Source organism: Gasterosteus aculeatus, chromosome 4 (assembly GCF_964276395.1).
Source record: "Gasterosteus aculeatus chromosome 4, fGasAcu3.hap1.1, whole genome shotgun sequence".
Lineage (NCBI taxonomy): Eukaryota > Metazoa > Chordata > Actinopteri > Perciformes > Gasterosteidae > Gasterosteus > Gasterosteus aculeatus.
The window spans coordinates 31231952-31253937 of NC_135691.1; the positions used below are offsets into that span (position 1 = coordinate 31231952).

At 41.9% G+C, this 21986-nt stretch overlaps 1 protein-coding gene across 7 annotated transcripts in view; it reads left to right on the forward strand.

Annotated features, from left to right (window-relative positions):
• The window catches only part of col7a1l (collagen type VII alpha 1-like), a 44295-nt gene that overhangs the window by 9122 nt on the left and 13187 nt on the right, over positions 1–21986 (forward strand). For all 7 annotated transcript variants that reach the window (XM_078100313.1, XM_078100318.1, XM_078100312.1 and 4 more), the window contains exons 4-72: positions 143–302; positions 1388–1481; positions 2449–2622; positions 2855–3018; positions 3322–3451; positions 3568–3684; positions 3835–3990; positions 4412–4528; positions 4641–4787; positions 4884–5003; positions 5201–5359; positions 5653–5766; positions 5941–6090; positions 6256–6393; positions 6520–6666; positions 6896–7015; positions 7509–7655; positions 7839–8093; positions 8226–8365; positions 8739–8862; positions 9068–9211; positions 9388–9575; positions 9882–9962; positions 10282–10299; positions 10397–10423; positions 10572–10637; positions 11354–11434; positions 11528–11554; positions 11968–12012; positions 12163–12237; positions 12320–12415; positions 12581–12607; positions 12788–12841; positions 12984–13055; positions 13167–13226; positions 13397–13432; positions 13521–13565; positions 13728–13763; positions 13969–14013; positions 14812–14883; positions 14967–14999; positions 15561–15632; positions 15751–15810; positions 15917–15952; positions 16328–16408; positions 16653–16688; positions 16833–16877; positions 16966–17037; positions 17226–17261; positions 17540–17566; positions 17769–17807; positions 17905–17967; positions 18289–18321; positions 18421–18474; positions 18604–18636; positions 18848–18913; positions 19102–19146; positions 19252–19287; positions 19371–19397; positions 19487–19558; positions 19710–19772; positions 20000–20017; positions 20110–20145; positions 20231–20269; positions 20352–20387; positions 20487–20621; positions 20921–21007; positions 21141–21344; positions 21736–21840. In XM_078100313.1, coding sequence (XP_077956439.1) covers positions 143–302; positions 1388–1481; positions 2449–2622; positions 2855–3018; positions 3322–3451; positions 3568–3684; positions 3835–3990; positions 4412–4528; positions 4641–4787; positions 4884–5003; positions 5201–5359; positions 5653–5766; positions 5941–6090; positions 6256–6393; positions 6520–6666; positions 6896–7015; positions 7509–7655; positions 7839–8093; positions 8226–8365; positions 8739–8862; positions 9068–9211; positions 9388–9575; positions 9882–9962; positions 10282–10299; positions 10397–10423; positions 10572–10637; positions 11354–11434; positions 11528–11554; positions 11968–12012; positions 12163–12237; positions 12320–12415; positions 12581–12607; positions 12788–12841; positions 12984–13055; positions 13167–13226; positions 13397–13432; positions 13521–13565; positions 13728–13763; positions 13969–14013; positions 14812–14883; positions 14967–14999; positions 15561–15632; positions 15751–15810; positions 15917–15952; positions 16328–16408; positions 16653–16688; positions 16833–16877; positions 16966–17037; positions 17226–17261; positions 17540–17566; positions 17769–17807; positions 17905–17967; positions 18289–18321; positions 18421–18474; positions 18604–18636; positions 18848–18913; positions 19102–19146; positions 19252–19287; positions 19371–19397; positions 19487–19558; positions 19710–19772; positions 20000–20017; positions 20110–20145; positions 20231–20269; positions 20352–20387; positions 20487–20621; positions 20921–21007; positions 21141–21344; positions 21736–21840 — 5857 coding nt within the window. The remainder of the gene's footprint in view (positions 1–142; positions 303–1387; positions 1482–2448; positions 2623–2854; positions 3019–3321; positions 3452–3567; positions 3685–3834; positions 3991–4411; positions 4529–4640; positions 4788–4883; positions 5004–5200; positions 5360–5652; positions 5767–5940; positions 6091–6255; positions 6394–6519; positions 6667–6895; positions 7016–7508; positions 7656–7838; positions 8094–8225; positions 8366–8738; positions 8863–9067; positions 9212–9387; positions 9576–9881; positions 9963–10281; positions 10300–10396; positions 10424–10571; positions 10638–11353; positions 11435–11527; positions 11555–11967; positions 12013–12162; positions 12238–12319; positions 12416–12580; positions 12608–12787; positions 12842–12983; positions 13056–13166; positions 13227–13396; positions 13433–13520; positions 13566–13727; positions 13764–13968; positions 14014–14811; positions 14884–14966; positions 15000–15560; positions 15633–15750; positions 15811–15916; positions 15953–16327; positions 16409–16652; positions 16689–16832; positions 16878–16965; positions 17038–17225; positions 17262–17539; positions 17567–17768; positions 17808–17904; positions 17968–18288; positions 18322–18420; positions 18475–18603; positions 18637–18847; positions 18914–19101; positions 19147–19251; positions 19288–19370; positions 19398–19486; positions 19559–19709; positions 19773–19999; positions 20018–20109; positions 20146–20230; positions 20270–20351; positions 20388–20486; positions 20622–20920; positions 21008–21140; positions 21345–21735; positions 21841–21986) is intronic.

Below are 21986 nucleotides of genomic sequence, written 5' to 3' on the forward strand. Positions count from 1 at the left end.
TGTGTTTTTGTACTGTAAAATGTATTCACATGCACAGGTACTTTATTCATGAAACCTTACAAGATTTACATGATAAACAATGTTTCTATTAACCATTACATTCATTCAAATTGATGCAGTTTTGCATTTTTTTTCCTTGTAGGATGCCGATCGCTTTGACCGACTACAGCTCACTGGAGGTGGTTCTCAGAGCCATCAACGACCTCCCCTACGAGGGTGGATCCAGGAGAACCGGAGATGCCCTCCGGTTCCTGGTTGACCCCGTGTTCAGCCCCGTCATAAGTCGAGACCACACGCCAAAGGTACAACGCTTCAACCAGGGAACTCCAGGGTGGCTGCGCGTACCGAATGGGTTGCATAGAAAAAGCTGTCTTCTACGCTCGAAACATTCCCACAAGAGTGGATGCGCCTACAGTTACGTATGTAGGTAACATGTGCACAAGCAAACTGTACATCAAAAGAGGTATTTGAACTTCTTTCATGCTCATAAAAAAACCCGGAAGGGAGTCTTGTTTAAAAGTGTTGACTCAAGCATCAGCTTCCCGCTGGCCACCGTCACGCATATGTCGCGTGTTCGGCCCCTATGTGAAAGGAAATGACTGCAAGTGTAAAATAAAAAAAGAAATATTGTCTACTATTTTCACACCACGCTGAATAAGAAAAAGAAAAGGTGGAGGCTTTGCATTTGGCATCAGTCACAGATTCAACATTAGACCCTAACTCAATTGCAATAGTCGCCAACCAAATCAAACTCGTGGTCGAATGCTCTTTCAACAGATCCCCATTTCTGATAGCTACATTTCTCAGACACAGTTGAGTAATCTCAGTAAAAAAACAGCTAGTTATTGTTCCAATCGCCTCTCTATCTCTGAGTGAGCGCGTGAATCATCTTGCAGCAGCACACTTGACGAGGGAGGCAGAGAATTGAGTGCTTGGATGATGTATGGATTTTGACAGCTAGAACACATGCAGAAAAACAGCTACATTTTCATTCATATCTTCTTCTGACTCAAGGATGAACTGGGTTCGCTGTGTTTAATTGGTAAATCAGTTTCTGTTGGAAACCAGACCAATTTCATCTTTGGGTTTCTAATTAAATTAGTTAAATCATCTCAAATGTCTGTGGGGGATTTTTGAGCATAGCTCTGATTGCAAGGATATATTCTTCTTAGCCAAAGACGTGAATGGAGGATAAATCATAGATTTAGCAAAACAAGCAAGTTTTTTCACAGAATAAAAGCTCATTCAAAATAAAGCTACTTAAAATCACCATGCTGGTATTACTATGCAAATATGCAAAAGTAGATTGTTGAGTGAGAAAGATGCTGCCATATTTCTTATTAGTTTGATGACTTGAATACGTATTTTCTCCATTCCTCTTGCACAGATTGCTGTTATGATCACAAACGGACGCTCAGACGACCAGGTCGACGCCGCGGCCAAAGCTGTAGCCGACAATGGGATTTCTCTCTTCGCAGTAGGTGAGTGTGGAAGTTGGTATTGTGAATTCCCTCGACACTTTGACTACGGCGGACCCTCGCATTTCATCCGAGCCTTGCCCGGCTTATCTGCAGTGTTTGCAGTCAGAAATTCATGTCATGCATTTGAATTCATTGGCTACGGTGTGAGAGATTCTTGTTGAGTGCACCCGTGCAGGTATATGCACTGTATATGTATTGCGCAGACATAACGACATCTACTAAATATGCATTCAGCTACTTTACTGTGTATGTAAAAAGTTCACTTCCTGATAGTGTGTTTTGCATCAGCTAAGCTTCTTTATCCTATAGCGTACGCCTTTCCCCCACTCATGAATACACACCGCTGTTCACCTACAAGTGTACTGACACATACCTTTCCCTCTTCCTACCACACACATGCACACAAGCCAACAACTCACTGCCCTCAGCTGGGAGCAGTGCAGTAATTACTGCTCATTAGCCGTCGGTGTGGTAATCGCAGCCATTATTTATTAGACGAGTCGGTGTCCTCCATCTGCACCTCTGACACCACGGCTTAGTCCTCTCGTTCATCTCTCCCGCAGAGAAGCGCATAGTGAACCAGCAGTGCAAAACCGATATGGCTTTAGAGCAAGCATAGCGTTGAGAACACATTGCTCAGGAGCAGATTTCACATAGATGTATTTGACAATCAGTTCTCCCAGACAAGTCTTTGTCGGGTATTGTTCCTTCACTTGAAAGGCTGCACATGTCTGCGGTATGTGTGTGTTTGTAACTCCTGTCTTGATTGGAAATGAATGTATAAAATTGCCTCAGCTGTCGCTAGTGCTGTCAGTAGGAAAAAGTAGATGTCAATCAAAGGACATCATTGCTCTGTAATTGCTATTCACTTTTAATGAGGTGAAATCTCCAGCAGGTCACTCGTTGTGTCAATTGTTCTCATCGGGTGTTGTTTGTGCTGCTTTGTTTGTTTCTATGCTGTGACCAGGTGTTAGCGGTGCTGATGAGTCCGAGCTGCAGAGGATTGTGTCGAAGCCACACGAGGAGCACATAATACTGGGCGCTGACTATGCTCTCCTGGAAAAAATCCTTCCCAAACTGTCACGCAGAGTGTGTTTTACCGCCTCTGAACCACCACTACCTGTGAAAACCTCTGCACCTGGTGAGCCGACACACACACAGCATTCTTTCATAACAAGCTTCGATATCTTTTCAAAGGTGCCCTCATACTAATGGCTATTTGCATTTTTTATTTTGATGCTTTATAGCTTGAAAAGTAAAAGGTTTCATATTTTACACTCCGATCAACTTACACGTTTCCCGTTCCCTTTCTAACATATATTTTTAATGTATTTTCTTCCCATCCCTCCTTCTGTACCTCCTCCCGATCCTAGTTGAAGAACCTGTGGTGGGTCCCAAAGACCTGCAGGTGAGCGAGTTGGCTCACAGTTCCCTCCGACTGACATGGAGCCAGGCCACAGGCGATGTCACCGGCTATCGTCTCCTGGTCTACCCGCTCAGCTCCAGCGGACAAGCCTCCCCGCTACAACAGAGACAAGTGAGGGAATGTGCATGTGCTTGATGATAAATGAGCTGGACTGTACCGTACATCCCTTGATCCTTCAACATCAGGACTGCTCATCTTACCTTTGTGACCAGCACTGGAATGCAGTGAGTCATCTCTCGATGCAGCCAGAGAGATTATGGAAAATATAAACCGTGTGGCTTTCCACCGCTGTCAATGATGCATGAATGGAACCAGTACGATATTGATTTCCCCAGCGACGTCTGTGTGTTTGTGCTTGTGCATGCGTGTTCCTATAAGCTCCATCCGTTCTGCTGTCTTCCCCGTATGTGGCAGGTTGACCTGAAGGCAGATGTGAGCACGGCAGTGGTGACGGAGCTCACGCCGAAAACCGACTACTCCCTCACTGTCTACGCCATCTACCCCAGCCTCATAGGAGACTCCGCGGCGATCACCGTCCAGACAAGTGAGTGTCACATGCCACTGCAGGCTCACGCGCCTCTTTAGAAAATACACACATATTTCTGCAGGTTTGTTCGGGATTTACCTCGTTTTGCGGATCAACAATTATCTGCCTTGTAGCCCCTCTGCCTCGGGTATTGAACTTCCGTGTTATTGAGGAGGGCCTGTTCTCCCTGCGCCTGGGCTGGACGCATCCTCTCGGGAAGCTCAACGGATTCAAGATCTTCATCCCAAGATGTATGCTAACATTGCACTATAAAAAATGTTTTTGCAGTATTTATATTCATAATGATCTCTTTTTAATTATTGTTTAAGATGAAAACTTTTCATTTTCAACCAAGTCGAATGTATATTTTGTGTAATCTTCTGGATGTTTTTCCTCTGCAGCGAACCGACCAGGATATACTTATGAGAACTTGCTTCCCGGTGACAGCTCTTCTCACAGGATTGACAACCTGGAAGAGGACAAGAAGTATACCATCAGTATTTATGCTCTTTACACCCAAGGACAAAGTGAAACGGTTTCAGTAGTGGGCAGAACATGTAAGTTTGAAAACACCATAATTCATTTAGTTTACCTACTAACTTTCTCACACTCAAGTTAATAAAAAAAATAATAAATAGTAGTTGTAGTACCATAATAACGCCACAGGGTGGTGGTGTTGTTGTAGAAAATACCAGCGTTAAGTTTAACACACATAGTAGGACTCTCCTTAATCGCAATTTTCATACGCTGGATAAATATCGAGTTTTGTGCTTCGATTCATTTACATTTGTTTGCATTTCAAAATGTTCATTAGATTCCTTTTGAACAAATCTTTTCTTTGCATCTGATTAAATAATTTCACTTTTGCATTCCTTTGCATTTTGTGGACACCGTTTGAAGCGAAATGTGGACTTTTCGCGTGATTGAGCGTCACTAACCTGTTGTGGTGTTGCCTCCTCCGTGACGTGTGCATGACAGTGAAGCTGGTACAAGTTCAGAAGTTCCTGGTCGAAAACGCCACCACGGACACTGTGCAGGCGAGGTGGGCATCAGTTAAGGGGGCCTCGGGGTACCGTCTGACATGGGAATCCCCAGGTACGCCAGTTACTCTTGCTACATAATTGAATACAAGGGTGTTGCAAAAAACAACAACCTTGGTTTGTGAAATAACCCCAAGAAGTGTGACAATAGAGAATTTGTCTTTCAGACGGCCACATAGAGAACATAAACCTCGGGGACAACTTTAACTTCTACATGATCCAGGGCCTCCACTCAGCCTCTGAGTACACCATCACCATCAACCCCATCTTTGGAGACATCGAGGGTCCCATCACCTCCACCAAAGTCAAGACATGTAACTAGGACAAAAAAACAGAAAGTTAGAGTAGTTATAGTATTACAGACTAGTTTAGATTTTACGTTTCCCTGTCTGTCTCCCTTTGTGTGCCAGTGGAAAGCAGCGCGGTGCAAACGTTGAAGGTGTCTGCTGTTAGCACCAGCAGTGCTGTTGTCTCATGGAACAGTGTCCCAGGAGCCACCGGGTACAGACTGGCCTGGGGACCCACCCCAGGTGATTCTCACTGCTTCATTTTTCTTGATTTGTCTACCTCACGCAGCTACAGCGTGTTGTGGTTTCTTCTCCTGATGCATCTCATGACTCTCGTATGTAAAAGAGTGAGCTTTTGCCTGCGTTTAGGAAAAGGACGGCGGAGTGAGAAAAAAAAGAATGAGGTGTGACCGCACTGTCAACGTTGGTCATATTTTCAGAGTTTGTTGGTCGGGACCGTCCCAGGCAGTTGGCTCTGAATGGCAGCACCACTGAGCACCAGCTGAAGAATGTAGCGCATGATACCGAGTACGTCCTGTCTCTCTACGTGCTCTTTGGACCTTCGGTGGGACCCGGTATGAGTGCCACCTTCAGAACTTGTGAGTAAAAGTGTTGAATACTAACTCTTCACCTGAAGTACCACAGGGTTAAGGGTGACTATAATGGTCTTTTTTTGCCAATATGCTGGTTTTGTCAAGCTAAAAACTTCACACCAAAAGTCCCGTTGTTGATCTTGTACTCTGGCTCTGGTAGTAAAGCTTCAATTTGTGTACTCTGTTTAAACTGTATAGTGAACTGAATAGTTCTCAGCCCAAAATGTGTGTAAAACACTGCAAGATGACCGGAACTAAATTGCATTTCATATTGATGCAATTATTTTCCTCCTCCTCAGCTCCGTTGGGCTACGTCTCCAACTTCAAGGTGTCGTCGTACACCAGTACCTCCATAGATGTAGAGTGGAGTCCGATTGTTGGAGCTACGGAGTACAAACTGTCTTGGACCACAGGTGATGGACTCTTAACATGTTTTCACTTGGCAATCAGACAAACTTGTCAGCCTTTTTAAAGCTTGAACATCAAATTTGTGACTAACATAATGAATGCAAATGGTGTGTGCGACACAGATAAGCGCTACTCTGTATATAATGTTGTGTTTTGCCTATGTGCCCACATGTCTGCAGGTGACAGCAGCCCTCGGTCCCATTACCTGGAACGCAGTGCTCTTTTCCATCGTATCACAGACCTGAACCCACAGTCCACGTACACAATCACCATTTGTGCAGTTTATGGCAACTCAGAGGGACCAGAAATTTCATTATCTCAGCTCACAGGTACAGGAAGGGAGGTCTCTCATTGTGTTTTTTTTTTTAATGGATTATGATTCATCTTTAAATTGAAATTGCTGCTGCCTTGGTTGAACTGACAAGTCAATGGTCTTCCTAACTTCATAACGTCTGTTTACGACAACCACAAATGATACATGTTGTGTTTTTCAGCTGCTTTCTCGGGTTCGCAGCCAATCCCGGCAGTTAGGGAAGTGAAGGTTGTCGACATCGGGGTCAACTTCTTCACCCTGTCGTGGAGGAAAACAAAAGGGGCATCTGGGTACAAAATCTCCTGGATCCCCTTCCTTGGTAAAGGAACCATAGCAGTGTGCATAATTGCTCCTTATTCACAGCTCCTTATAGATCACTGGACTTTCACCTGTAACTTTGCACACAGAGGTATTGTTCATCATGTTTATTCATCCTTTTCTCCAGGGGGAGATGAGAAGTCCCAGGTGGTGTCTGCCGCATCCACCACCTACACCATCGGCAAGCTGCGGGAGAGCTCGGCTTATAAGATCCAGGTGTCCTCCGTGGTGGGCAACAGGGAGGGAAGCCCACTCCTGCTCACTGCACGCACCTGTGAGTCCTGCCTGCCCGAAACAGCGAGGAAGAGTCTAAGATGGGCACTTCATCAGAGGATTGAGGGGGATATTTATCCAACTATAATTATGTAAAGCATTAAAATGTTTTGCGTGCATCGCCCTACATGAAAATGATCCTGCTGAGTTAAGAATACTAATATGAATGACCAACTTTTCCTTGTTGTTGTTGTTTATTTCATCATCTGTGTGTTTTCGTTCTGTTTCAGTGGATCTTCCCAAGGTGAATGGCTTTGCTGCTCTTAACACCACAGACAGCAGCACTGTTCTGAACTGGACGCGTGTGGATGCTGTTTCTGGATACCTTCTCTCCTGGAGGCACATTTCAGGTCTGGTTCACCTCGTATTAATCATCACGATGCCGTCATGCAATGTTTCCAGTCGCAAAGAGGTTAATTCCTGTACTGTGTAAGCTGCATTGCATTGAGCATCGAGTCGCAGCATGAGCCCCCGCCATGTTTAAAAATGGCATTGGTTTGTGAATCATTTGGATTAATTCATACATTCCAAGAACAAGATAACTATTTCCCGTCCTTCAGGGTTTTGATACGCAGCGTGTCGCAATTTAGTCTCAGCATTAGCACTCTTTTCTTGAAAAAGGAAATACTGACATACACACACACAAATAAATGGTGACATTTGACGAGTTTTTTCAATAAATGCCCAGTGCAGCAGAACATTTGCAGATATATTCCCACTGAACAACAACTTACTGCAATGTTGCTTTTATTGGAATCACAAACCAATGTATGATGACGTATAGATTGCTCCCTTGACTCGACTCTTATAACCCAATAACTTCTTCTTTGTGTGTCTCCTCAGTGTTAGAGACCAAAACAGAGACCCTGGGCCCAGGTTTCAGCTCCTATAAGATCAGGGATTTGCTGTATGGGAGAACCTATATTTTTACCATCAGGCCTTTGTATGGAGAAATGGAGGGGCCTATAAGCACCGTGTTTCAGAGAATAGGTAAGACGCTACTTAAATGGTTTGATTTGCTCTGTGAAACATTGACCTCCATCTTGCACAGTTATGCTTATTGATTGCACAGGATATACATACCGTTTGAGCAGTATCAATATTTTGTAATGAATATAGTTTGCATTGCATATTACCCAGTATGAGTTTTGGTCACGTGTCTGTTCATCCCAGTGGGACAGGATCCCCCGGCGGTGACGGTCCAGCCTGTGCCAGCCACAGCCGCCCCTCCCATCACGACCGCCTCCATCACCAACACCAGGGTCCCTCACGCAGTCACAAGGACCACCCGGCACCCCATCGCTGCGCCGCCAACTAAATCCATGACCACCGAGAAGCCTCCGGATCAGCCGAGTGTCTCTGTAGCAAAAGCGGCAGAAGTCCCCTCAGTTCCATCAACCACACCTCGTGCAGCTCCACCGAAACATGGTATTGCTTATTCATAGATGGATATAGCTCTATAGTTACTGTGAGAATATTCTATTAAAATATCATTGGTGTCAGTTTCAACACGTACAAACATATTTTATATAAATGCTAAATATGTTTTTGTTTTGTCAGTGTGCGGTAAGACCAAAGCAGACATAGTTTTCCTCGTGGATGAGTCCTCCAGCATTGGCGCCAACAACTTCATCAAGATGAAAGACTTCATGTTCCGGGTGGCCACGTACTTCCCCAGCATTGGTCCTCAGGGGACACAGGTGGGTTTATCGGTGAAACCTTCTGTCTCAATATGTGTCTGTTGTTTTTATCCCAAGTTGTACGGTTGGACAACAACATTTAAAAACTGGATTTTTAAACGATGATGGCTGCAGCAGGTTAGCAAGCGGCTTCAATGGGAATCCTGTGCAACTCAGTGCCATTGGCAGGAGCCTAATGGGCCATTATTTCACCTGAATCAGACTCAAACATTTGCAGAAAGGATAACCGGGCACAATGCCATATGGCTTATAAATGTTGGCAGACACGGAAGAGGCACAAATAATTTTAGGAAGAGGATTCAAATGCATTTCGGAGTTGTAGCTCAAAGTTGCTGCGCATTGCAATGCTATGATGATGTGTTTTTTCTCTCAGATCGCCGTGGTTCATTACAGTGATGAGCCTCGAATTGAATTCCGTCTAAGTGACTTTAAAGACAGAAACTCGTTGCTCAAGGCGCTCAGAGCACTACGTTACGCAGGAGGCAACACCAGAACAGGTTAGTGACGCTCAATCAAATGTGCACACTACCACCTCTTATCCGTTTTGATGTCACAGCTTATACAGAATATTAAAGGATTGAAGGTGTGCATTGATAACATATATATATATATATATATATGGTGCATCGGGAACGGGACTGCAGTCCCTCAAGGTACGCACAGTAAAACTCCCAAAGGTTCAATACTTATGTCCATCATCAGGAAAAGGCATCAGCTACGTTCTGCAGGAGCTATTCCAGGAGTCTCTGGGGATGAGGCAGGATGTGGCCCATATTCTGGTTCTGATTACGGATGGCAGAGCCCAGGATGATGTGCTTCCACCCTCCAGAGTTGCACGTGCTCTGGGTCAGTAAAACCATTGGCAAGAAGAATGGAATCACTCCAAATGGTGTTTTTACCTATAAAAATAGGAATTTAAAAAATCTAAAAAGTTGCCTATATGGATACAGCTTAGCCATATCACATGTTTGTTTTTTTCAGGACTTTCAATATAATAAACGTTTGCATTTGTTTCTCTGCAGGTGTCAGCGTCCTGGCCATTGGAGTTTCTAATGCAGACATGGAGGAGCTGAATAAGATAGCAGCACCCACCAGCTACAAAAACATCTTCTACTCACCAACCTTTGATGACTTCCCTTCCATAGAGAGAGAATTTATCAATGTCATCTGTAATGAGGAGGTCCTTTCCGAGTTCAAACTTAATGATGAGGTAAGACACAAACAAGGCAACACTATTTCATTTCTTTTATATTACACCAAGATATTTGATAGTTCAATCAGACTTAATAAATTATAATACATCTTTCACCCACAACTGGCTCAGAGGTGTTGTAGGTGATTCTCACTTTGCTAAAGTTGTACATAAAAGGATTCTCCCATAGCCCTTCCGGAGATGGTTATTCATCAATGGCGACCATGTGTTACATAGATGGCAATGTAAAATGCCGGAAGGAACACTGCTGTCAACCACAATGTCCCAAAATTAATCCCTTTTTTTTCTCGTGTCAATTTGCAGTCCGCTCAGCTGGACACCCCGACTGAGGACCCAGAGGAGCTGCTTAAGGCTCAGGGTCCCTGCGCCTCTCAGTGTGTGAAGGTTGGTAGAAAGCGAAATGCTACCTTCCCTTGTCAAAGTCATCATCCCGTCATCTGTCATTATCGTGTTACCATATCGGTCCCACTGCAACCAAATATGAAAGACTAAAGATGAAAGAAATCATGAAAAGACGAGACAATTACACACAAATACACAGATAATTATAGTAATTGTAGTACAGCAGCATAATGTGTCTTTTCAGTATTTGCATAGTGGTTTAAAGATCACTGATGTGCTACGTAAACAATAGTCTGATTCATTAATTCTTCTATTGATTGAAGGTTACACTATTAATCACATGGTTTGTTTGTTTATCCAGGGTCAGAAAGGGGAACCGGTGAGTGTACTGAAATCTGCTAAAGGTTACAACAAACTAGAAGTATACACAAAATCAATGTTATTTACAGCTGGAATTCTTGCTGTAATTTCTTCAGGGAGGTGGTTCTGGTCTCGGCGGTCTGGTATGTTTTAAGTGTTTTTTTTAAACATTATGACACTTGTTAGCGATAATTCCACTCTGAATTTTCTTTCCTACTGTGCCCCCGTTGTCCTGCATTGCTATCAATTAAACTCTTAGAATAACGAGTACTCTTTGTCCTCTTAATGTAGAGATTTCGGCAAAGCCCAGGACAGTATGATCCTTTTACTTCAACCAAAGGAGAAAAGGGAGAAAGGGTAAAAATCAACCTCCAGCAAAACACAAACACACATTTAAAACACTCTTGTCATCATGGTCGTCATTAATATTCAAGTTGTTCTTACCTGTCTGCTGTCTTTTTAGCTTCATCTATTATACATGGGGGCGCACGTGCAGCAGTGACAAGCATAGAAACAAGCATAAATGTGACACTGCTGCATGTGGTTGACTCGCAGTGAAAAATAAATACATTTTTTTGGTTTCACAATTTATGCATCGTGCACTGCAACTGCTATTCACTACAAAGCAACGGAGAGCTATCAAGTACAACAGCAGTAGCTACAGTCAAAGACAGGGAGACTTTGCATTGGATTGGGTTTACATAGGATTAAATAAAATAAGTTGGAGAAGACTTTTTTTTTTTAAAGAGTCTTTAGTAATGGGAGTTGCAATAAGCTGTCCAGTTTCCAGATGTTCAGAAGTTGAAAGAACATCTTTTGTACAGATTGGTTGATGGGAGGTGACTTACAGTCTCTTATTAGTGTTTTGACTGTTAAATTGTAATACAAAAGCTCTGTCTCCATAGATCCAGAATATGGAATCATTGTTGTAATTTATTTTTTATTTTAACTATCTATTCTGATAGTTGTTATTGTGTTGGCAAGTGTGTCTTTGCTGTCTATATCTATTTTTCTATAATATTATGATATTAATATTAGGAATAAAATATATTCCCGATGTTTTAATATGACAGGGGCCTCCTGCAACCGATGGTATTCCTGGGTTGCCAGGACGACCAGGGAGACCCGGACCCCCGGGTTCTGCTGGCCAACGGGTAACTTAACTCAGGAAAAACACACACACACATTGACCTGGATAAAGTTTAAGCTTCAATCTGAAATTCTTTTTGTCGATTGTTATTCTTCAGGGCCCTCAAGGCGCACACGGTGATATGGTAAGACCTACATGACATATCCATGACAAAACCTCTTTCATGTGCTTTACGTTGAATCGGTTCGCTTCAACTCCTATCATATGAATCTGATAAAACATCTTCAGCTCAATTCAAGGAATAAAAGAAGATGAAGAGTGTTTTGAATGTCAATCATCTGCTCTGAGCAAGTTTTCTTTTGTCCCTCAATTGCTGACCGAAGGTAGAGCTTTGTATTCACATTTTCTAAATTGTAGACCTTAGAGAGGGGACACAAAACGGAAGACACGCAATAAACATCAGAATTAAAATCCATCTTGGTGGTTTAAACAGGCAAGAAGCCTCACCAATAAACTAATTCTACACCCATCTATAAGAATGATGACTGTTGTGTCTTTTTTTCACAAATTCTTCCAACATTCCCTCATCCGGCGTAGGGTCCACATGGGTTCACTGGTCCCAAGGGACAGAGAGGAGAGAGAGTAAGTCCAACATGTGCAATTACTTTACACTGATTGCTTCCTACACATATTTGAGCTCCATAGCAAGTTTCGTTTTGGATCAATAACAGGATGAATAAAAAGGATGAACATGATCTGTTTTATGAGGCCTTTTCCTTGTATTATCCGTAGGGAGAGCCTGGATATGTCATAGCTGGCGCCGATGCAAATTTCGTTCCTGGTCGTAAAGGAGAGCCGGGCTCTTCGGTGAGTCCTTCAAAAACCTAATTTGGATTATTCGGACAAGTGATTTCAGCACAATTCAAATGTTAATCACTACATTTTACAGGGTCCCCAGGGGCCTGCTGGCGTACGAGGTGTCAATGGAGCTCCAGGCCTACCTGGCCAACCAGGATCACCGGGCCCACCAGGACTCTCTGTTAAGGTAACTTAACTGGGCCTTAACATGGCATTTCAATGGTGACCTTGTGTTGTTTCGTGGTATCATGCCAATGTAAAGTCAGAACGACCTACAGTAAGCAGTACGTGGTGTTCCACACTGAACCGAAACATAGATCAACCAGGTGGTTTTTTTACTGTGTACACGTAGGGAGATCCTGGGGAGCTGGGAGCAAAAGTAAGTATCTCTTTATTCATGTTTGTGAAAGGCTGCCAAGAAAATGTTAATTTGCAGCATAAATATCATGCATCATGCCTCGTGTCTACTTGCATGAAGGGGCCTATTTTTAATAAATAAGATGTTAACATCCTTGAAATTTTCATTGTTTTGTTTTTATCTGCTAATTATTTTTGAAAGGGCTTACGTGGGAAGCCGGGTGTGAAAGGAGACAAAGGAGATTCGGGAAAAGATGTAAGCCCATTGTTGATAAAATCCTGAGAAGTGGCAAAAGACGTTGCGTAAGACAATGGAAAAAGAGTTGCTTCCTGTGTTTTTCTCCCCTCTATGTCTCTCTCTCTCTGTCCCTTTCTCAAACGCACGCAAACATCTGCAGGGTCTTGCCGGTTTGCCCGGCCCCATTGGCATTGATGGGGTGCCAGGCTTACCAGGCCTGATAGGAGAGAAGGTAAAAGTGTTAACGAGAGAAAACCAATAAGGTGTCTAATTAAAAGCACTTGAATATCAAAGGTAGTGAGTAAGTAACTGGCCTGATAAAATAATCCTTTCTTTTTCGCAGGGTGAAGAGGGAATTGGTATACAAGGTATTGAAGGTCCTCGTGGAGAGCCGGGAGAGAAGGTACACTGCAATAAACTTAAAAGTCTTCTTACCATTTAGTGTCCACACGGTGGTTTTTATCCACTAAGATAATTCAGTGTTTTTATGGGGAGGAATGTTAAGCTGGGACAGTGGATGCATTACTGTAAAATCCCATTTTTGTTTTCAATGTTTGAACTGTTGTTTTGCAGGGAAATATTGGCTTATCGGGACCAGTTGGCCCAAAGGTAATAAACATTTAAACACTGTGTGAAATTCTCTGGTTAAAATCGCAAAACTCTATTGAAAAATAACCTTTGTAAATAATCTTTAAAGGGTGATCGTGGAGAACAGGGCATCCAAGGAATCATCGGACCCCGGGTGTGCATTTCATGATTATTTATATTCTGTTCAATAGCTAGCAATGGTTTCATGCATATTTCCCAGCTCAGTCAAATTAGATCAAACATATTCACGGGTGAATATTCTGTAAGAATCAATGATGGAATAATTCAGAAACTGTGATTTTCTTTTTATCTGCAGGGAAAGAAGGGATTCAATGGGGAACAAGGGAACAAGGTGAGTTCATGTCCCTTTCTTTTCATTAGTCAGAACACGTTTACTATGTAAATTGATATAATAAGTAAAAACATCAACCCATTTAAGCCAAGAGCTTGTAGTTGTATTATTTTTACATCACAACAGAATCAATCTACGTGAATGTCTTCATACATATTTGTGCCGTTTTCAGTGTCGCATACTTTTTTTGTTGTTGTCTTTTTAGGGAGAACAAGGAGAGATGGGACCAAGAGGACCACAAGGACCCACAGTGAGAGACGATTACATCTTAACGATATATATATATATATATATATATATATATATATATATATATATATATATATATATACATTTAGCCTCAGCCAATATATATATATATATATATTGGCTGAGGCTAAATGTTCCTTACAATTAATAACAACTTTAATATTTCCTGTACAGATAATGTCCCTCTGAACCAACATGATCATATTTGCCACTAACTCACCTGAGCATATATAAATCCACTTCTTGATTAATTTCTGATCACAAATAAAGCCGGAGGCAGAAGCAATACGTTTATTTAACTCGGACCAAATGGCTGGAAATGCTGTTGTTAAACAATTTATTTGGTGTTTTCGCCTCAAAACAGTCATTTCGATTTTGATACATGAACAAATAAAGAAGCCATTTTGTTCTTGGGTTTCAATGACTTCATAATGTGCCAAATTCTCATACCTCAGTTAGTCACTGCATCCAACGGGACGTTTTGGAATGCATCTTTGATTTTTAATTTGATGCAGTTCATCATTTGAAAGTAACAATGACGAAGAAAATTGCCGTCATGAGGACCGGATTCCTGTCCTTAGTTACACAGCTTTGAACAGAACAGCTGATAAAGTGTTGGCAAACAGAAGATAGCAATGACTTTTGTATTTATGTTATTTTTTTATTGATTAGAGGTTAAAGTAAATTGAGCAAAAACAAGAGATTTGCTCTAGCGATTGGCACAACATAGTAGTAATAATTGTAACAGCAAAGATATATTTAATTCAAAGATAATTTGTATTTACCTCGACCTTTACAGGGATTTACAGGGCCATTAGGGTTAAAAGGAGATGAGGGTCCAAGGGGACCCCCTGGCGATCCTGCAAAGGGCGTAAGAAAACTACTTTATACATTTAAACTTTAGAAATAGAAGCACTTGACTCACAATCGGTCTTCCCTTTTCCCTTACAACAGATAATTGGCCCAACTGGAAACAAGGGGGCCAGGGTACGTAACCAAAGTCAACTCTTATTGATCCTGGAAAGCATTTTTCTGTGAAACATCCCCCTGGCTCACAGTATTATTGAAACACCCTCGAGCCGTGGAGCATATGTACAAAAACTGAATTAGCAGGAAATCTGCCTCGGTCTCCATCTGTTGGCCGTGGAAGTGCATTGACTACAGATTTGGAGTTGTCGGAAAGTGTGTTCAATTTGATAAGAAACTGTTTTGTGTTTGCCTGTGTTTATCTTAACTGCCTCTGAAATAAGTAATTCAGCCACAGGGAGGGGATTACGTTAATGTTTTAATTAATTGGTCGGGGTATTTCCTGCGCACCGACTCCTCTGTGTCCGTCTATCAAACTAAATGAAGATTTTCTCTCATTAGCTCTTGAAGGGGGACCGAATGCTCCAGTGAGTGGGACCCCTTTTATCTCCCCTGTCCACAGGGGGCCATTTAACGCGAAGGGTTTTGTTTTTGAAACTGCCGTTTGTTCCGGTGACGATGGCCCTGCTGATTGACGTTCCCTGTTTGTGTGCATGTCTGTTTATCTGTTCTGTCCGTCAGGGAGATGTTGGTCCAGTAGGCATCACAGGTCCCCAGGGGATAAAGGGTGACCGAGGAGACAAAGGAGAAATGGTTAAGGACAATTTTTGACGATCTTAACATTTCTTTCAGATTTCCAAAGATTAAAGGAAATAGTTCAAGTAGAAAAACATGTAAACATTGATATTGTTTCTTACTTCTACATCCACAGGGAAGTCCCGGTTTTGGGGTTCCAGGACTGCTGGGACAAAAGGGAGAAAATGGAGAGAGGGTGAGTCCCCTGAACAACTCGGAACCTCGTTCCCGTCACATTACACCGAAGTATAAAACAGCCGTTCACATGCACTCATGTTTGTCCGTTTACATTTCATTTACAGGGAAATATTGGTTTGTCAGGAAAACCAGGACCAAAAGTAAGAGAAAAAAATATTCTATAAGCAGCTCTCATCAATGTCTTTTGAAAATGCTAAATGTACATTACTATCCCAACGCTAAACAATAGACGAAGTTGGACACCAGCTGGTGAACACAGGGGAGTATTTAACATCTAAAGATCCAGATTGCTTCCCTCAGTGGTAATAAGATGATATGCTACATTCTGTCAGGTTATCAGACACTTGACTCCAAATTGATGCTAAGGTTGCTCCATGTCCGCTCATGGTATTATTGGAAAATTATGCCTATCAATGGTTAGTGACCATTGTGGCCATTTGTTTGATCTAGATTTGGACTTTCGGAATACATTTCTGTGTTAATGTTTCTAAAACACAAGGCATGTGTGTGTCCAGGGGAACGATGGCTCTAAAGGGGAACGAGGCCCCATTGGATTATCCGGCAATCCTGGAGAACCAGGATTAAGAGGTAAAGATGTAAGTAAATCAACGCAATGATACACTCGTCACTTGTTCATCACACTTGAAATTTATTTGACTTAAAAGGGGTTTATTAAGTACAAGCTACATCAGAAGCTCATTGTATTTGTTAAAACATGATCCAAAAACACAATATGAGATGTGTTTGATATGTACAGATGATGACTTTATTTATAAATATTATATTATATATTAATTTGTATTTACCTTGTAAAATTGACCGCAACGACTTTCCGTGTAGGGTGCAGCTGGAGCTAACGGAGCACAAGGACCAAAGGTACAGATGTTTGACTAATCTTTTATTTACGTTGTAGGTCAGTGATGTTGCTCAGCAGGTTAGCTAGTTCCATAATGACCTATAATCAATACAGTCGGGTACAAATAACTTACTTTGAGTGGTTACTTTGATTGTCTTTCACAGGGAGAGCAGGGATCACCTGGAGAGCCTGGGGACGGAGGAATTAGGGTATTTATTTTCTGTTTTCCAAGATTAATTAATAATAATACAAAAATCACAATATAAGACTGTGCTCTTTTGTATTGATGCTGATCAGGGTCCACTGGGGTTACCAGGGCGACCAGGGGACCACGGAGGCAAAGGAGATACTGGAACGCCTGGCCTGTCTGTAAGAATTTCACTAAGAGAAGAAGAATACACCATTATATCACTAGTTGAAGTCATTTGTTACTGCTGTGGAAGTACGTCCCAAATGAACTAAATCCTTATTTATTTATTTTCTCTGTGAATAACTGAAACAAAATCAGCTCAAAGAAAAGTGTTCCGAAGTAACTTGCGATTTTCTGTTTTCCAAAGGGCACTGATGGAAAGAAGGGCGACAAAGGGGAACAAGTACGTTCGTATTCACCATTCAGCATGTTTATTGTTTCTTATCCTTTAGTGTCATTCATCTGTTTCAGTCAACGTCTACAAAACTTGCCCCCGCTCTGTGATTGATGATTTCTACTTTGATATCTTTACTAATTAAGTCTGGCTTTTTGTGTGTGTGCCACCCTTCGGTGCACCTACTATTTTTCCTTTGTGTTGCAAGTGTGGACCGTGTTTAGCAGTGTGACATGTTAGATTTTTAACTCTTCTCTTCTTTTGATGGTGCTGCCGTTATCACAAAGGGAAAGCCTGGACCTCCGGGAGGACAAGTAAACAAACCTCTATTATCTTTGCTGACAGCCTCTCATCAGTTCAGCCATGTTTGACAATGTTTGCGTTTGTTGAAACGAAGCAAGAATAATGAGAAATCTCCCACAAGACCACGGAAAATGAATTTCTGTTCTCAATCTGCCTGAAATTATTTATCTTATTATTGAAGTTAACTTTTTGTTTATGATCTTGTCCTGCCAGGGTGTTGCAGACCACAACATACTGACCAGAGTTATCAAGGTAACTTGATGAATAACATGAAACATGCTGTATTCTATGTGATGCATTTCTTTTTTAACTAATAATTGAGCTCCTTTTCCTCTTCTCTCTCCTCCAGGGTGAGCCAGGAGAGCCTGGTCAGTCTGGTTTGAGAGGAGAAACCGGTCTGCCGGGACCTAGAGTGAGTGTCCTTTCACATGTCACAAACACAATACATACTGCCAGGATATCAGTGAAATATCTCAACGTATGAGATAGTACTGAATCAGTCAATGAGCAGACAATAAATCTGCCAACATTTGGATATTAAATAATGTTGGGGGTTTTCTTCAGCAAAAAATGCCGAATGTTTTTTTGCTTTCAGCCTCTCAATTATGCCGGTTTGTTGGTTTTCTATGATTTATTTAGTGGTTTAAATATTTTTAGGATGTTAGTTGGTATTTTTAGTATTTGGTCAGAGACTATTTCAATTAATTACTTCAACATTGATCTCTCACCATAGGGTCCAGAGGGGAAACCTGGAGCACCATCTCTGGTACGTTTATACACCATATAGACTTGCATTTATTGTGGTGCTGTTTATGTCACTAATGATGTGTTTGTGTTGACGCAAGAAACCTTTTGTATTTTGCAGGGTGTTTCTGGAAGAGAGGGACTTGATGGTTTACCAGGAAAACCGGGAATGAAGGTAACACCAACACATGTATAAGAACACAGATTCTCATAGTTTAACTTTTTAAAATCTGCCCATTATTCCATTGAGCTTTGTTCATTTACACCATGCACTTACTCACCATATATGTCATTAAAACGACAGGGTGACCAGGGAAAAAAAGGAGAACCTGGTCTGGTGAGTTAAACCAATGTTTTTTGTAACTTTATATTGTTCACACACAGTTACATATGACGTAAAATACTCTGCTCAAATCAGAAATAGTCTTTATATAATGTGTATAGAAAAGCCATATGTGAGTGTTTTGTACTCTCACATGATACTGTTTAATAATGTCACTGAATATCGATGAAAAGGCTTGTTTTTGTGTGTGTGTTCATGTGAACAGAGGGGGGATAAAGGAGACCAAGGACGAGGTGGGATTGCCGGGATGCCTGGTTTACCAGGAACGCCAGTGAGTATCACCCCAAATCATTCAAAATCCATCCTTCATTTCTAATGGTGACGTTCTAGACGATCCAACATGATATATTGCGGTTTTCAGGTGTGTAATTAGCACGAGCCGTCTGCTTTTCCACCATGACAATCCGTCTAAAAGGTATCTGCAGGGATTGTTATTGCTTTGTTTCATGTGCTCTACAGGGGAGACCTGGCATTGACGGGAAGAGAGGCCTGCAAGGAAAAGATGTGAGAGGCTCTTTGATCCAACTATTACAGCCCTGCGCTGAACGATACCAACTGGATTACTTTGATGTTTATTGTAAAAATTGAACAAGTATTTTCCTCCTGTAGGGAGAGCGAGCACCGAAAGGAGAAGATGGCAAAAAGGTCTCTGAAATATGTTGTGGCCAACTCGAACATTTGTAAAGCAATTTTTTTGAATACAGTGATGAAATATCCTCTCATTCCAGGGGGACAAGGGGGACACGGGTGCAAATGTAAGCAGTTTTGAGATCAGGATAATAGACAGCCATGCTTGTGAAAAAAAACTAAAACTGAACAACTGAGAGTGTTTCTTCCTTCTAAGGGTAAAGATGGCAGCAGGGGGGAACCAGGACCTCCAGGTCAACCCGGCAAGCAGGTGCTCGTCACACCAGAGGTAAAAAAATATGACCACTTGTATGGATTTGTTAAAGAGGGATGCAAATTTCTTATTTGAAAAATCTGTTAATCTATGAGCTGCTGTCTCTGTCCATAATCATTAAACCTTAAAACGAACTAAACACGTGTTTACAATGATTGTTTCCCAGAGCGCCGCCATTGATGAAATGCGAGAAGCATTTCCTGTTCCAATGGGTCCGCCAGGAGCGACTGTGAGTTTGATAAGAACACAGACCACATTTCTGCACATTTCGTGAATAATGGCACATTAACAGCTGTGGCTTTGCCCGCGTGGCATCAGAGCGATAGTTTAGCAATGGCTTTAATGCTTTTATTTTGGGTTAAGATGAATCGTGCCCCCGTATGGAATGCTAAGCTTGATGTCATGCATTGTAGATGCATGTTCCAATACCTCGCTCCTCTGTTTCTGTGTGTTTAGGGCTCACCGGGATTGAAGGTAAGATGGTAATGGGGCTCACGCTGAAACTGAGTTATGAATAAACAGAAATGTTGGCTCTTTGGCTCATTTGTCTTTTTACTATATTGCAGGGGGATAAAGGAGAAAGGGGCCTGAAAGGAGAAATGGTAGCGTTTCGTTTTTATCAGACCAAAACATATGTATATGGAAATAGAAATTAGAATTTGATCATTTACTTTGACGTCTCAATAGGGTGACGCTGGAGCTCCGGGGAAATCTATTGAGATGAAGGTGAACTCAGGGCGAAACAATAACCCACTGAGATGAATGTTGTTGTTCTGCCGCTTGAACATGTGTTTTTCCTCTTATTTAGGAAATCGAAGTGATGTTTGAAGCCTACGGTATAAGGGTGAGCCCTCAACACGGCATTATTTACATTTTGGGTTAAATTGAATTCGTGTCTGCATTGTACAGTTCGACCTCCTCAATGAAAACCATTTTTCCCCAGCTGCCTTTGCTCAAGACTTTGATTGACAGGCTGCTGCAGGATGGAATAGAGGAGCTTCTTCATGTGCTCGGCAACTCCAAGAAAACAAAAGAAAATACAGAAACTCACACCTCCAACGTCATCACTGAGTACACGGTGAGTAACTCCAGGGAACAAGTGTGAGCGCTCAATATAAAGTGGCATGCATCTCATGCCTCATGGGATTATAAGACACTTGCGTTTTTTTGCGAACTACGTGGATGATCGATGTGCTCGTCACAAGTCGGTCGGAATGATTTCCTTCTGTTCACTCAATATCTAGAATTCTCAATATTCAGTTCCATCATCCCTTCTTCAACCAGTTACCATCCCATGGCATTTGTAACCACCAATGCAATCCTCTAAAGTCAAAAGTGAGCAGAAAGAATAAATCTCCACTTCATTTGTTTTAACAGAGTTCAGTGAAGTTTGACCTCACCAGCGAGCCGCAGAAAGAGTTGGACACCACCCAGGAGCCGGATTCAAACGGGTCGCTGACCGTCGTAAGCAACTTCTGAATCTCCTTTGAAAGTCTTTTGAAAAATGTTTGTTCATCAGAGCTACAACCTGTGTGTATGTGTACAGACTAAAGTCCGTTTGTAACTAGTTCAAATTCTTCTGTCTTTTGGTTTGAAGGATCTTCTAAGGGGAGCCGCAGAGGGGCCGACTTTATGGACCGTCACCACCCCGAACGGAGAGCAGGAGCTCCACAGGGATGACGCCAGGTTAAAGGACTCCGGAGGCAAAGAGATAGCAGATTATGATCGTGAAGGCGCATCATCCCTGCAAATGAATCTGACAGTAGTCAACTCAACATTCAATTCTACAACTACACAGGAGGTGAGAACATTATGCAACTCAAAATGTACAATTTTACTAAACTGTTGTTGATGCTGAGCACAATAAACATTTTGACTCATATGGGGTTTCTACAAATGCATTTCTGCATTTTCACACCTGAAGGTTTCTGAATGTGAGCACAGTGGGATCTTGGTGTAAGACATTACGGATAACATTGTCATAAAATGATAATCATTATTAGTATCACAGATGAGGTGCTCATGGCAGGTCTCTCACTCCGGCTCACTTTCACATGCCTGGCCACGATTTGGATTAAAGGGTTGAAGCACTGAACACCTGACTAAACTCAGCTGTCAGATGCAATTTGTGAATCTTAAAATGTATGTTTTGAGGATCACAAAAGGTTTAAAACCAGAAATGTGCATGTCAGACGGTTGCAGGTTTGCCGGATACCGTGGCGGAGACCGTTGTCCTCATTCAGGATTCACTGAAGAAGACCTCTGGACAAAAGAAGAAGAACAGGGAACGTGGGAAGGTAGCTAACATCAACATCTCATCGGTTACCGCATTTGACACTTTCTGATCTAAAACACGCATGAGTATCGTTTCATCAATTATACTTAACATAAAACAGTTTCTTTTTGAAGAAGTTGTAATTATCGTTCTTGATAACTTCAATTT